Raw genomic sequence first — 17208 nt, 5'->3', positions numbered from 1 at the left:
AAAAAAGTTGTAAAGCAAAGGTCAAGAATTGTTCCATGATCTTTAACCACTGCATTGAGCTGCATTAAACCTAGAAAAGTGAATGTTTCACATAAAAGATTTTCTTTATCAGATGTAACATTATTTGGGGTTAAGCCATAATGATCATCACTGGGTAACCATGAAATATTAGAAAGGTTAAAGTGACCAACAATAAGAACATTATTAAAGCTCTCGCAAGCTTTGGTAACAGAGGCACAATGCGCTGCATACACAGATAGATCCATGGATGGAGGAACATAAATGCAGCCAATGCAATAATCCTCGCCATCACCAAGACGCACAGAGATCCAGATTTCTTCAAGTGAATTGTCAGCAGTTGGCAAACGATGGGATTTTAGGATGTTGCTCACTGCTAGGAGCACACCCCCGCCTCTACTTTTTGAACTGTTACAAGTGTTGCGGTCCGTTCTATACACACAGTAATTGGAGCTAAGGAATTCACCGTCGTTGACTGTTGGATCCAGCCAAGTTTCAGTTAGGGCAAGAATGTGGTAGTCTTCTGCTTGGGCCGCACAGAGAAATCCCTTTAGTTTAGTTTTTAAGCCCCTCACGTTCTGATAAAAGAACGATACATCATCTACTGTGGGCGCTGAGACAGTGTTGGGTCTAACTGAAAATTCGCCCCTCGGCCCTGAGTGCGCCTGGGACGAAATTCCTTGACCGCTATACCGGCTGGCCAGAGGTTCGGGTCAACTAGTCCCTTTAGTAGGGACTCTTATACCCCTATCCTAAAGGATACAACATCCTCATTCTTATCCAATATGGCGCATTTAACATCTGAGATGTTTAGTTGCTTCTCAAGGTATTTTAGAATCTGCTGCTCAGTAGTGTCCGGATTGCATCTGCCCAAATACAACCACTGACGTCTATCAGCTGCAGATAGTGAAAGTCCCAATGATGACTGTTTGTCTGCCAGGGGTAGTTCGATGGATTGATTGTGGTGTCGACCTATTCTGTGATTTTGCTTTAGAATTGGCGCCAGCCATCGAAGAGCTACTAGGCCTTGATCTGATTTGATCAACCCTTTTTGTGTAGGTATGGGCTACTGTTTCTGTTTCTATCGGCAAAGACACAGTATTGTCCGGAGACAAAGATGTTAGAGAAGTTATATTAGTTATATTAGTTGGGGGGCAGGATGACTTTGATGGTATAAGATCCTTGAGCATGTTTAAATCCTCTTCCAGTGTTGTCAACCTGGCCTCTAGCGCTTCATTTTTTGCTTGTAGTAGTTTTAATAATTTAGAATCACTGTTTGAGGCGGAAACGCCCTTTCCTCCGATTCCTTTCTCGACCAATCTCATAAGTCCCTCCTGGAATGCAATATTAGCATCATGAAAACCACAAGAAATTTGGTTGGTGATTGTGTTTTGAAAGGATTTCATTTGAGCTTCCAGAAAAATAGCAGCATTTGTTGGGGAGCTGTTATCCGTAAGCTGGGTTTGCACACAGAACACACAAAACACATGACTCTAGTCTTCATTTGAGTGACCTAAGCCTCTGATGTAGTAAATTTTGAACATGATAAGCAATGCACGGCACTACAGAAGTCGCAAACAATCTTATATTTTACCTCTCTATCTGTTAGACTTGCACCACACCTTCCGCAAGCCATGATATAAATCAAAATAGCAATTCAACAGGCTCCCAAAAACTCCAAATCCGAAAACATGTTGACTTGGAAATTATTATTAAAAGTCAACAAATCCAATTCTTCAAACTCGTTGGCTTAAGCAGAGCGGCAAAATAAATACCAAGAATGTTCAGGTATTGATTCTCATAGACGCACAAAAAAAAACGTATTGTTATCTGAGAATTTCTATTGTTTCCACTGAAAATCACAATTACTCACGAACCACCAATCACCAGCAGTACCAGATCAGAATATTGCAAAGACAATGCCAAGAAGCAGAAAATATGTAAGAATCTAAAGTCTACCTCTTTCTAATCGCGTAAAATAAAGCAAATTCGCGGAGCGTAAGAATGCGCGTGTTTACAGATGAAATTTTTTCAATTATGATCATTTTAATGTGCAATATAGATGATTTATCCAAGTCTTTCTTTTCGGTCTCCTTATTGATGTTAAAAGCCTCCATTCGATTGGAAAAAAATGGTTTGGCTTAAGCGCAAAATCATCTGATAGGTGACTAAAACTTGAGAGATAAAAATGATTATAAGAATTGTTTAAATCATTTAAGCGACTTATTAAAGAATTTTTGCTTTACAGTCTTAATTATTAGTCTGTATAGTATTCTATATCTGCCAAAATGGTCAATAAAAGCAATGTTTTTTTTTATATAAAATTTTTAAATATTGTGTTACTATATTATGTTTTGTTACTATAGTTATGTCTGCTCCTCAGCAGTACAATGTTTCTACTAGGCACTATGCCGAATGACTGATGTTGGTCAATTTTACCCAGATGGCCAACTACACCTCAAATTTATTCTATTTGCATATTTTTTTTTTCAATTTTGCTCCTCAAATAAAACCTCAATTTTTTAAATAATGCGGTAAATTCATTTTAAACACTAAGTATATAATACGAAACAAAACATTAATCAACGATAATATTTTTTTTTTTAAATTATGGTCAACCCATTCATGGTACTGATAAAACAGTCGAAATTAAGAAAAACAATCCGTAATAAAAATTGTTTATTTTTCTTAAAAAAAGTATAAAAAGATGTACAAAATAAATTAATCTCATAAATATATATATATAGTCACAAAAATATAAATAAATGGCATAAAAAAATTGTATGACTATTTACAAAAAAAAAAAAAATTTACAAAGGGGGTCACAGTTGCGTTTCGTGTCTGTACGGGGGTCTCCTAAGGGGTCTTGGCATGAGCGCGGTCAAGGGGGGATGCGAGGGGCGACTCTTGTCGCCCCCATTTTCCGAATCGTCGTCGGCGCTACTGTCCACGTCTCCGTCACTGCTGTTGGTCGAAGCCACCGGTTGAACCGCTCTGCCGAGTCGCTGTCTAAAGGGCATAATCACATTTTAGACGTTCACATAGTCGTTGCTCTTACTTTTACATGTTTTTGACTATATTTGTAGTTTCAATGAAGCGATATAGGTAGAAAAGTTTATAAAGAACCGGCTGCTCAATATGCGCACAAACCCATTTTTCAACACAAAATCGATAGAAAATCCGGTGGCAGAGAGAAAACACGACCGCAAAATATTTTCTCTCGCTTCTTATTAAAGAAACCGCAAGAACAAAGTAGCCGACGTACTTCGTTTCTTTGTACCTGCCGGGGATTTAAAGCCTATGACGTAGCCTAAAGGCCTACTCAGTGTCGTCTCGTACGGGAAGTGCGTTAATCGTGTTATAAGGCATTTAAAATCTGTTGTGTGTTTTTTTTTTAAGTATAATAGTGACATAGACTATAGTTTTTTTAGTTAGACTATTCAATTTTTATTGGATAAAAGGTAAGTAAAATTGCGGAAATTTCGAATGATGAGTGGATAAATATTTGCAACCATATAGACAACATAGAAAAACAATATTTCGAAAGTCATCACCTTTTTGATGAAGCATTGGATTCTTTAAAATTTGCAGTAAATACAGGCTCATCTGATGAAGAGATCGAATGGTCTTCATCGGATGAATCTGATTTAGGTTGTAATGCACTATCTGATAGTGAATAAAAATATATAATATGTAAAATAATGAAATAAAACCTTAAGCTTATACCAATTTGTTTCTTTACACAAGTCGTTTAAAATACCTAATCCTTTAAAAAAATGTGAATAAAGAATAATTTTCAGCTACGTATTTGAAGTCCTGTTTCAAAAATAATTAGCGAACTGCATTCTCCTGTAAGTTAAACTATTTTTTATGGGCACATCACAATGCTAAAAAATATAATTTTAATTTATCTACATTTTTTTAAACGAATCTCGGAGCAATTTAATTCAAATATATGCATTCTTAGTTGGTATTTCAACTAAATCAAACGCACTTATAATATCGCTAGCTATACCTACTAAAAATCTAAGGCTATTTAAACTCTAGTACAAATAAATATTAATAATTTCAACAAGTGTGCCGCCTCCACTGTCTTCAGACCTCGACATAGTCATCTGACCCGATCGATAGAATAACGAGATGCGCGAATTTTGCCGCCTGTTGATGTCACCGGTTCTTTATAAACTTTTCTTACTATATAAGTTTATTACCAAACTTATTATTGAGAAACTACGTTATTAGTCCTTTGTAATCGGTTTGTGAGTACCTATTAGTTCAAGGAAGAAGAGTGGTGATAACTCATATACAAGGGTAGAGTAATGACTAATGAGAGCCCATTGTTGATGATAAAGTGTTTTTTCATGGTGCAAAAACATTACAAAAAATTAATCTAATTTAAGGTATATTTACTACTAAGGTATATCCAGGTATGGATTAAAATTATAAAACATTTAGAGCGTACATTTTTAAAAAACCTATTTTATACAAAATTTGAATATTATCCACGGGAAGGGTGTGTTCACCCTTTACTATTGAAGAAATTTCAGAGAATATTCTCAGAAAACTGGCGGATTAAAAGTTGTTTCATTTATAATATGTACATATAAAGTGATTTAGACACGGATGTGATTATTTGAATACTTCTGTAAAAATAATTGATAATAGATTTTTGACTTCCCAGAATCAGATCCAATAGGCAGTGAAATTAGTATATATTTGACACTTATTAGTTAATGCAATTTTATTTTTATTAAAGTCATAGGTTAACCTATTTTGTTTTTATGTTTATTTATTATAATGTATTAAAAATGTTGTAGTTATAGTATCTGTAATTGTGCTCTGGCTGTTAATAGAGTAAAGTCGGCATATATGGAATAGTCGGGTAATATAGAACTTTTCATAATTTTGTAGGTTTTGTAGTCACCAGACGAGAGATCCTATACTCTTAAACACCAAAATAATACACTCGTTAACGGGTAACAATACTTTATTGTACCAATCGTACAAGAAAACAGCTACATAGCTTAGACACGTGGAAGTCAACGACTTTTACAACCAGTCTCTGTCACGACTCAGGTGCAACCTAATCCGCCATAATGGATCGAATCCATCCTGACAATTGACAGCCTCCACTCCACTCTCGGAGTGAGTGAGAGGGCGATACAAGTCCCCACAATTTTTAAACTGGTGGCTCCATCTCTAGAGTGATGGCGACATTAGAATTCTTGTTGAAATTCTAGACTGTTGGCATGAAGTAAAATTTCCGCATACGCCATCAACGCCGAAAAAGTTGAGGTTATGATTTTTCACATGTTCAGAGTTTGTACACGGGGTCAGTTAAAATCGTTTTGTGACTACATTTTGTTGAAACAAAAGTGTTTAAGCGCATGGTAAGTTTGTTTAGGCATAATATGGTAGAAATCTTAAAGATTTGCTTTGATATTTTTCATGATACTATATAGAGTACTTTCCATATTACCCGCCCTATCCCATATCCCATATTACCCGCTCAGTATAAAATAGAGTTTTTTTTTTAATTTTCAGACATAATGGCTGCTCCCTTCAAGCAAAAGCGTAAACAATGGAGTGAGGAAGATATGGAAAACGCCATTGAATCAGTAAGAAACAGAAATATGGGTTATTTGGCGGCAGCAAAAAGATTTAAAGTTCCACGCTCAACACTTTTTCGCCTCTGTCATACTGAAGGGCCTCCAGCAATTGTGAGTAAAACGAAGTTGGGTAAACGACCAGTTTTGTCAGAGGAGTTGGAAAAGGAACTAGTTCAATATTTACTTATAATGGATCAGAAGTTCTTTGGTCTGACAAGAAGGGATGTCCGATCTCTAGCATTCCAACTTGCTACATGTAACAATATACCAAATCCATTCTCTCTTTTACGTGAATCTGCGGGAAAAGATTGGTTTTCATCATTCATGCACAGGCATAAGGCTACACTAAGTTTACGAAAGCCCACTGGAACTTCCCTAGCAAGAGCCGTTGGTTTTAATAGGGAAAATGTCAATGAGTTTTTCGGCTTATTAGAGAGGACTATGGCGGAGCGAAATTATGGACCTCATCAAATATATAATGTAGATGAGTCGGGGTTGTCCATTGTGCAATCAAGATGTCCAGAAGTGGTATCGCTTAGAGGCAAACGACAAGTTGGTACTCTCACATCAGCCGAAAGAGGTTCACTTATAACCATCGTAATGTGTATGAGTGCGGCAGGTAATTTTGTGCCACCGATGATCATCTTTCCACGCAAAAAAGCCAGTGAGCAGTTGAAAAAGGGGGCACCTCCAGAATCGCTGTTTGCTTTTCACCCATCCGGGTGGATTCAAACAGATTTATTTACAAAATGGTTTGACCACTTCCTAGAGCTAGCCAAACCTTCAGCAACAAAACCAATACTGTTGATATTAGACGGCCATCACACTCACACTAGAAATCTAGATGTACTTATCAAAGCTAAAGAAAATAATGTTACTATTTTATGCCTACCACCACATACAACGCACAAACTTCAGCCCCTTGATAAGACCGTCATGGGTGCATTAAAGACCTTCTATAACGAAGAAGTGAGAATCTTCATGAGAACGGAAAAACGTGCAGTAACACATTTTGATATTTGCCAGTTATTTGGTAGCGCCTATATTAAAGTGCAATCTGGGGAAAGAGCTGTTAAAGGATTTAGTGCCACTGGGATCTACTCTTTAAGAAGAAATATTTTCACAGACGAAGAATTTGCGGCCGAAATGCAAAACGAAAATCAAAATACACGTCCTCATAATGAGCAAAATAACTTGCCTTATGTTTATCCTAGTGACATAATTCCAGTTCCAGAACTAACAAAGAAGCCGGCAACTCGGGGAAGAAAATGTGGCCGTTCCAAAATAATCACGTCGACGCCGAATAAGGAGGAATTAGAACAATCAATTAATCTCTCAAAACCAAAAGTTACACGAAACGTTTTCGATGAACCTGGATCTAGTGGATTACAAACCAAAAAGCGTAAAGTCACGAAAAAATATGTACCATCTAGTTCCTCTGATTCAGAATCTGAAGCAGTAATTGATGATTCATCTGATGATGATCTGCCATTAAGCTGCTACAATAAAAAACCAACCGGTGAAGATGTCCCATGTATTTTTTGCCTAGAAACAAAGCCAAAAAGTAGCCTCTCAACTCAAGCCGAAGTAGAGAAATATGGGTGCAATCAATAACACCTCTACAAAAGGACAAAGCGCTCCAAAAAATTTTGCTCGTGACGTCACGCGTTTGGGCCATGCACTTCGGGTTGATTTTCGGGTGAATTCAGCTGTTGACGCTGCCGTTGTTCGTCCACGGAAGGCTGCCTGCAACGCTGCCAGACTTTACAGATTGCCGTGAACGTTAGGATGATCTATTACTATCTTAAAATACTTAAATCTACATCTTTAACTGCTCTTACTTTACAATAACTTAGTTAAAAAAAGAGTGCATCCTTATTTCTCTTTTTATAATTTAAACTTCCAGTTTTTCAAATTTTATCCTTTATCTAATACCTTGCTGCTTGCCAATAGTTCTTTCTATATAAATTTGACAACGGCGCATATACTAGTTGTGCCACCTGATGAAATGAGAGGTTAGGTTGTTTATATTTATATTCTGTGGTTGCCGGTATTTCTGACGAAATCCGTAGTAAACCTAAGCTCATTTTTGTGTTTTTTTCTAAAATCGGAACTGTTTATTTCCGCGAAACGTGTATGTTATATTTTTGTAAACTCTTCGCGTACTTTTAAATCGCAAAATCGTATTTTCGGACTAGAAAAAATCCTCGGAGAAACCGGTTCTCCGGCGCACCGGCCGGGCGACGCCGCGGTTTTATTTGTTTATATCAGATTTTAATACTTTACTTCGTGTTTAATTTAATGTTTTTCTCCTATCCCTCCCTCGGCTTGTAGTTAATACTAGAGTTTAAATATGCCTCAAAAGTGCTGTGTTCCGGGTTGTAACGGAAACTATAAAAACGGACCTAAAATGCATGTCTTCGGTTTCCTTAAGAATATAAATCTAAGGTGAAAATCGGTAAAAGCCATACACAGAGATGACTTTGAGCCCACAAACAACACCAAAGTATGTGAAGCTCATTTTCCTGAAGGTAGTATAATAAAGACTACTCAATTCAAGATTCCAACACTGGTAAAATTTGTACAATATAATTACTAAAACCACAGCAAAAGAGTACACCATCTATTTTTTTAAATTGCCCTAGTTACTTGTCAAAAACTATAAAAATACGGCCAAGTAAAGATGAAAGGTTTAAAAATATTGACGAGTTGCATTTAGCAAAAGCCCTTGAATTAAGCAAAATTGACTTTGGCGAGCATAAGAAACAAAATAATTTTGACAGTTTTGAAGAGTTTATTGAAAAATTTTCTGCTTTTAAACTACCGAAAGATTGGTTTACTGCTCACAGTGAGTCTCAAGACAGCAAAAAGCTAACAATTTTTAAAATTGAAACACCCCTGGTCCATGCATTAATTGGGCAATTGTTTTTAATTTTAATTTAAATGTTGAAACTTTTTTATCTAGCGAGCCAGTTTGTGTTTTAACATCAAAATTTAAAACTCCATATACTTCCCATAGTTTAGATCATTTGTATGCAATACTTGAAGCAATAGACCTTACTATTATTACCCTGCCTTTGGAGGAAAATGTTACCAATAATGACAACCCCGACTGTGACTTAAATCCAAATACTGCTACCGAGACTGCTACCAATACCCTTGGCAATACTATTCTCAATCATGTCAAACCATCAAATGACATAAATAAAATGAAACGTGTGTTCGATTTTGTGTCAAACATACTAAAAAGTTTTAAAAACATTGAAGACAACAAAATAGTGCATGCTTTAGATTTTATTTGTGAACAATTAGCTTTGCTTATAACTGCAAAGGAAAGGTACAGATATTCAAGTAGTACAATAATTTTGACTTCTATAATCTATACTATTAGTCCTCATGCATACAAGTATTTACGAGGTTATGGATCCCTAATTTTACCACATCCTCAAACTATAATGGGTATTTGTAACAAACACATGACCAGTCCCCACACAGATGAAAAAAAAATATTTTTAACTTATGCCCCAAGTGTGTTTAGTTTACTAAAGGATCATGACAGATTTGTGACACTACTTTTTGATGAAATTCATATTGACCCTTACATGGACTATAAAGGTGGTAATATCACTGGAACATCAGTCAATAATAAGTCTCTAGCTTCCTCAGCATTTACTTTTATGTTTACAAGGGTGTGTTCCAGCTTTAAGGAAGTAGTTCACATAGCTCCCTCTCCAAAATTACATCAGACATACTTCATAATTTTATTAAAACAATTATTGAAAATTTAAAGGAGATTGGGTACATAGTTTTTTGTGTTCTAAGTAATAATAATGCCATTAACGGGAAACCCATGAGTCATTTTTCAACTGCAGACCAACTTAGCATTGTTTATCCTCATCCCATAGATAATAAGAGACCATTATTTTACCTATTTGACACAGTTCACTTACTTAAATGTCTATTTAATAATTGGCTTAACTCTAAACCAGACCAAAAATTTTATTTTCCTGATTTTGACACTTTGAAAAAAAAATGTGCTTCTTTTTCTGCAATTAAAGAATTACATGAACTGGAGTATGATAAGCTTTTTAAGCTTTTAAAGTCAATATATGTATTTATGTGTATATAATAACATTTTTTACTACTTGATGGTATAAAAAAATTATTATAAATACCTAAATACATGTTGAATTTTGGCGCAGATGTAGGGGAGTTGGCAGTCTGCATTTAATATTACACAATAATATTTAACCTGACATTCAACCAGAACTAAAACATACCTTTGAATGTTTCCTGAATTCTATTCTATTCCTAGCATTTTTTAAAATAAGCCAAATATTGAGATATTAGCGTATGAAATCCCTTGGTTTTTAAAAATCGGTGGCCCACATCGATGACGTCACGCGGCAAGCACTAAGGCCTTGTCTTTGAGTGGGTGTTGGTGCAATGCGCAATCTGCCATGAATGGGCTCACGAAGCTTGTACCAGTGCAGAAAAAGATGTATTTGTTTGCGATTTTTGCAATTCCTAGATATACTTTTATATTCATATTGATGTTCTGAAGTTAAATAATTTTAGTAAAGTTTTTTAGTTTTTTGCATATAATAATTACCCGATATGCATATTCCATATTACCCTCCTTTTTTTTTGTCGGCCAAAAATGCATTTTTTTTTAAATGTTTTTGTAAAATTACCGAATATGATTTAATTTTTAATTTAGCACCTGACACTCTTTGGAGATACTTAGAAGTATATATAAATGAAATCATGCAGCTCTAAACACTTATGTTTTGATGTTATCGCTATAAAAATGATTGGTATTCCATATATGCCGACTTTACTCTACTGGTAAATAAATAACTTGTTTTGTTTTAAAACAATTAAAAGGAGTAAACACCAAAACTAAAATTCACCTTCGATAGTACTTGAATTCCCTCGGCAAAGTGTAGGACCGCGGCAGCGACACCTGACTTTCCAAATCGGAGCCCACGGACACAACAGCGGCACCGCCCCCCACTACTGCCACCCCCATTTCCCCACCGCCGATCGCCGGCGAATTAACTCCGCCGCCACCGTTCCCGCCAACTCCCCCGCTTCCTCCACCACCCGCCGAACCGCCGACACAATCACAATAGAGATAACGAGGAGTCAGGAGCAATTCGGGAGTTCTAAAGAAGTGCCAAAATAAATTAGAAAAATTCCATTAATGTTCGCATAACGCTTACCTAATTCTGGGAGCTCTCGGTGGCGGTCTCCTGTTCAAATTCACCCCGTAACTGGCCAAATTGTTCAGCGAGGCCAAACTCAACAAATGCGGCTCCACGTGTTTCTTCGCCCGCGGAATCGGCTGCCGATCCTCGAAATCGGCATTTTCCGGCCCGACCAACTTTCCCTGTTTGATTTCCTCCTCGATTATTTTCAACTCGGCGAGTTGCTTTTGTTTTTTCTCTTGTAACTTCTGATGGATGTTTACGCGCGAACCGACACTACTGCCTGTATAGAAACATTAAAAAATGAAACAAACGAACGAACGAACAAGAGTTATATACAGGGTGTCAATTTGAAAACTTCCCACCCCTATTATCTCGAAACGGGTTAGGCTTTTATAAAATCGCTAGGACACGTCGATTTTATTATCGAGGGGGAACAATTTTTATGCAGAAATCACTTCGCCTCTTTCAACCCCCTACCCCTCAGAACCTCCCTCTCAAAAATCTTAAATGGCAATAGGGGTTGAGTGATACCTCATTTGAAAGAACTTTTTATTCTCTACATTTTGGCACCTTATTTTTTAAATTTGAGTGCTGCGTTACCAAGTTAAGGTTATTTAAACATTGTTAAATTACTTATTATTAAACATTATCCCTGTAAGTGTTTTAATTACGTTAAAGCTATGATTTGCATTGAAACATGTTATTTAGGTTAATATTATTTTTACTAAACATTTGCATAGCCGTTACAATTATGGTCTTTACAAAAGCACGCCTAAAATTTATTTTATTAACACATCTACTTTAAGAGGTGTTCAAAGTGTTCTCCATTGTTCTCCAAACAAAAATAAAATCTATTCTCAAATTCTTCCCGAACATTCTGAAATACCTCTTATTTAAACTTCGTGACTAGAGTTTAAACATTAAACTTAGTAGAGGTTTAAAGAGATTGTGCTAATACCTTAATATTAACACGCCACTACGAAAGGACTGACATAAGGCTAGTAAATAAAATTTCCATCAAATTTTCTCCTAAATATCTTATATTAAATATAAAAACGTTAATTTTCTTTAAACAGCTAAAAACCTAAAACTTATTACTAAGTAAACGCACTCATTCCAGCAAGCACTCGAATAAAAATAAATTTTAAATTTAAATAAACACCAAGACAAAGTAATTAACTAAATTAAACCCTTTGGCCTTAATACAAATAGCGTAACAATAATTATTATTGTTTAAAATAAAACACACAAGTTAAAATTACAAAGGTACCTTGTTTCTATGTGAAGACACAGAAAAACAAAATCCAATACACTGCTGCTTCCACACTATACGCTTCCACAAAATGTTCAATAGTCTTGTCCTCGGTTCAGTAACAGCCTCCTCACTAGTTATTAAAACTGTTCATGGAAAATGTCATAAATGTTGACTTTTCTGTTCACAACTTTATATTCTTACGAAGCGCCCACAAAATAATATGCCTTAACTTAAAGGCAATTTAATAGCTAATTTACAACGATTTTAACTGCAACGCTCAATTTCGCAACATAAATTTGCTTTTTATTTAAATTATTACATACAGGAAACAGATCTTTCCCATTTAAAGATATGTACGGGCAAGGTTTGCACCATTTCCGTCAAAAGACACAAACTGTTAACTAACTCTTTAAGAAGATCAACTTATGTGAAACAAAATTAATATCGACTTCGATGTTTTGGGTTTTTGATTTTACGTCGCTGGCTGGACGGAGCAGAGATCTTGCCTGGTTTGCATTTATCGTCATACTGGGTGTTAGTGATGCGAAGAGTCCGGATTAATCGTCCGTTCAATCCGAATATCAAACTATTCCGAATCAATCCGGATATCTAAATCGTCCGGATACACGCCGCCCGTTCGACCGACAATGAAATAAAAGCTTGCACGAAGTGACACGAAGTTCCACGTTCCACCGGCTAAGAGAATCCGAATTAAATCGTCCGGACAAATAACCCGGCAATCGGCAATATCGTCGCGTCGCCTTGTGTAAACCTCTTGCTTTATCTATCCTTATTGTACTCATTTAGAAACATAAGAGACAATATGAGAACGCCCGAACTTTTTAAGGGTCGCCTGACCTTCAGAAGTTTTTTTTGTAAACAAAGCATTTTTGCAGTGATATTTTGCATCGTTTAAAATACACTTGATTTATTACATACATAATTAGCTATTTTAGTTTTAACATCTACATGATGAATCCGTAAAAGCGAATTGTCTAATGCATACCTTATATTCGAAAAACAGCTATAAAAAACGTTTATCGGACGGTCGAGCATCGAGCCCGAAACATGGCATAATTTGCCGAACGGGCGAGACATCGAGCGGATGAATTAATCCGGATGAAAAAACCGAATTTTCAATTCATCCGAATCAATGCTGTCCGGATATTGAATTAATCCGGATTTTTACAACACTACTGGGTGTGGTGCGGGCTAAATTTCGTGTCGCCGCGGCTTGATCGGGGCAAGACAGACCCAGACACCAATTCCAGGTATCGGAGAGTTTTTGTAGACTGTAGATATTATTTGAGACAATTTTAATTTGTCTGTGTTGAGAAATTGATTTCGCAACACCTCTTCTGGAATAGCCCTACTTGCCTCTGTAATTCTTCTTTTTAAATCTTCGATATCATCAGGCTGAGTTTTGTAAACAACCGATTTTATGTGCCCCCATAAAAAAAAATCTAACGGCGTTAAGTCTGGTGACCTAGCAGGCCATTCTATCGGTCCCCTTCTACCAATCCATTGGTTAGGGAATCTGTTATTCAACCGCTCCCGCACTGCCCGAAAATAATGCGGCGTAGCTCCATCTTGCTGCAAGTGTAGTTCGTTTTCTTGCAAAATGTTACCAACTTTTTTTTGAAACAATTTATTTAACCACAATAATACAATGTATAACGAGTTTTAACAATTTCTCTAATCAGTGTTTGAAAACACTGGCCCCGAGAATAACAAAACAGTAATTAATTATCTATAGTAAACAAATGTTGCTTATAATTTTTTATACATAAATTAATTAACATTTTTTAAATCTTTTAATTTTTTAACAAAAAATCTATAGTTATTTATATCTTTTATACAATGAGGTAAACTATTAAATGTTTTAATTGCATCTGTAATTGGATTTCTTAAACCTATGTTAGTTCTTGTAGAAACTTGATAAACATTATTTAGTGATCTTGTTTGATGATTATGTACATTATGGTAAAACATAATATTTATGTTACTTTTTTGTCTGTTGTTTATAATTTTATATACAAGTTTACATTGTTCTATCTCCAATATCACTTTTAATTTGATTAAACTTAAATTTGAATAAATTGTATTAGAACTTGTAAGCCAATCAAAATTAAACAAAATTTTCAAAATTTTATTTTGCAAAATTTGAGCCTTATTAAAATTAACTTCACCGCACATACCCCATACTGGCAAGAGGTACCTAAAATGTGTGAGAAAGAAGGCATTATAAATTTGAAATTTACTTTTTTCAGACAAATAATCTCTACTCCTATATAAGGCAGATAGCATTGGAACTGTTTTATCAAAAATTTTGTTTAAGTGTAGTGACCAATTTAAATTTTCATCTATTTGCAAACCTAAATATTTAATATTCGACACTTTTTCTAATACTACAGTATTAATATTAATATTTAGATTATTGCTGACTGACTTATTTTTTTGTTTGAATATCATGTATTTGGTTTTCTCAATGTTAATTTTTAATTTATTTGAAAACAGCCATTTAAGATAACATTTTAGGTCATTATTAATAAGTTGTGTTAAAGAAGTTTCATCTGTTCCAGCATATACCAGTACAGTGTCATCTGCAAAGGTAAAATATCTTGCTTTTAGCTTGGCTAACTTGAGATTCAGTACATAAAGAATATATAAGAGAGGTCCAAGAACGGATCCCTGTGGTACCCCGTAGGTGTTAGATAACCATTCACTAATAATATTGTCAAGCTTTACGTACTGTTTTCTGTCATACAAATATGTTTTAATTAAGCTGTACAATACATTTTTAAATCCCATTTTAAATAATTTGTCTAAAAGAATGTCTATGCTTACTACATCAAAGGCTTTTTTTAGGTCTATGAAGACAGCTATAACTATTTGTTGTTTATCTAATGCCATTGAAATACAGTCTACAAAATCCACAACCGCACCAAGTGTACTACTGTTCTTTATAAAGCCATATTGATATTTATCATTCAATAGATTGCAAGAGTTAATGAAAGATAACATTCTATTTTTTATTATTTTTTCAAGAATCTTGGAGAATACACTAACGACTGAAATGGGCCTGTAATTATTCATATATCTTTTATTACCTGACTTAAAAAGAGGTGTAATTTTACTTATTTTTAACTCTGATGGGAAAATCCCTTTTTGTATAGTTTTATTAATTAACCGTACCAAAACAGGTATCATGTATTCTCCAAGATTATGTATGTCCTTAACCGTAATATCGTCATATCCAGGTGCTGAGTTTATTTTTAGTTCTTTTAAAATTTCTGATATTTCCTCTTTATTAGTTAATGTTATAGAAATAGAACTATCATTGTAGACTTCATCAATAGAAAAAATCTCGTTTGATAGTTGAATCTCTGTTTCCAAATCTTTAACTATTGATTCACCGACCTGAGAAAAATATGTATTTAAATTATTTGCAATGTCAAGCTGAGAATTAATAATGTTATTTTCAATTATTAATTCATTAATTATTACTTTAGATTTTTTATTTTTTATTAAGCTGTTGATAAATGCCCATTGCTTTTTAACATTATCTCCAGCTAAATTCCATTGGGTTTGAAAATACCTATTTTTTAAAGCACGTATTTTATTATTAATTTTATTTTTTATGTTTTTAAATTCAGAGATAATAGTTAGGTTTTCGGGTTGGTTAATTTTCTTTTTGTATATTTTATCTCTTTTTTTGATAAGCTCAAGAAGTTCAATATTTATCCAGGTGTTATTTTTTCGTATTCTTAATTTTTTTGTATATTGAGATTTATTTTTACATTCATTAATTAAATTAATGAATTCTTGAAAAGTTGTTACGTTAATGCTTAATATTTTTTGTATAAATAAGTTTACAAATTTTTTATAATCTACAGATTTGACTTCATAATCTACTTTTGGTTTATAAAATTGCACAGGTGTTTTAATATCAAGCAATATAAGTTTGTGATCTGAAATTGCATTTTCTTTAACATTAACTTTACAACTTAAATTACTACTATAATCGCTAAGAACATGGTCTATAAGAGATTTTGATAAACTGGTAACTCTAGTAGCGCATTCCTCATTTATCGAGTTATTAATTTTAAAATTGTTTAATGCTATTAAATCTTTGTACTCTTTGGTTACTTGCGAAACATCAAGCAAATTAATATTCATATCTCCAACAACTAAATGATTTTTAGGGTGAGTACGCATAATATATTCTAAATATGGGAAAAAATTACCACTATTAACAGTGGGTGGTTTATATATAACACTTATTTTTAAGTTTTGTTCCCCTAAGCTAATACATATCCAGTTTATTAACTCACCCTTCCTTGATTTCTCAATTTCACGATTTCCAGTTCAGTTGTTATCAAAGGATCAATTACATCTTCAAGTAGGTGTAAGTAGAGCTCTCCAGTTAAGTTTTGTTCAATAAACAACGGTCCTATAACAGCATTTCCAAGAATACCGGCCCAAACATTAATTTTTTGTGGCCGCTGTGTAGCACCCTCTCTGAAAATGTGGGGATTGTCCTCACTCCAGTATCGACAATTCTGTCTATTGACATGGCCGTTTAGGAAAAAGGTACATTCATCACTGACGCAAATGTTGCTTACCACAATTGCACGAGTGTTTATTAAGTTGGACATAATTTCGCAAAACTCTATTCTCCTATCAAAATCGTCCTCATGAAGTTCCTGTAAAATTTGCATCTTGTACGGATGATATTTATGTAACTGTAATGCTCGTCGTACAGTTTCATGTGACATTCCAGTTAGACGTGCTACTGTACGGAGAGAATTGGTGGGTTCTGCAACGAATGTTCCCAAAATCTCTACTTGAGCATCTTCGTTTAAAACACGCCGACTTGCCCTTTTTTTGTTTCCAACTGAACCCGTTTCATTAAATTTAGCTACTACGTCCAAAATGTATCTGTGACTTACATTACAATTAGGATTTCTATTATTAAAAACTTCTGCCGTTCTTCTTGCGCATCTTCCTTGCTCGCCATAAATAAAAATCATTTCAATTCTTTGCCTAAGCGTGTATACGATAGTAACTAACAATAACACACAAATTATCGAAATAAATTTTAACTGATTTA

At 34.6% G+C, this 17208-nt stretch overlaps 1 protein-coding gene across 1 annotated transcript in view; it reads right to left on the bottom strand.

The window, feature by feature from the left end:
• Positions 1–2684: 2684 nt before the first annotated feature.
• LOC126734145 (XK-related protein 6-like) overlaps positions 2685–17208 on the bottom strand; it is a 37712-nt gene continuing 23188 nt past the window's right edge. Inside the window, exons 7-9 of the mRNA XM_050437676.1 lie at positions 10853–11120; positions 10541–10795; positions 2685–3027 (exon numbers count right to left, since the gene is read on the bottom strand). Of these exons, the coding sequence (XP_050293633.1) occupies positions 2841–3027; positions 10541–10795; positions 10853–11120 (710 nt within the window). The 3' untranslated portion in view covers positions 2685–2840. The remainder of the gene's footprint in view (positions 3028–10540; positions 10796–10852; positions 11121–17208) is intronic.

This window comes from Anthonomus grandis, chromosome 3 (assembly GCF_022605725.1).
Source record: "Anthonomus grandis grandis chromosome 3, icAntGran1.3, whole genome shotgun sequence".
NCBI classification, from domain to species: Eukaryota; Metazoa; Arthropoda; class Insecta; order Coleoptera; family Curculionidae; genus Anthonomus; species Anthonomus grandis.
The sequence above is the reverse complement of the archived record's forward strand: the minus strand, read 5'-3'. Positions and strand labels throughout refer to the sequence as shown.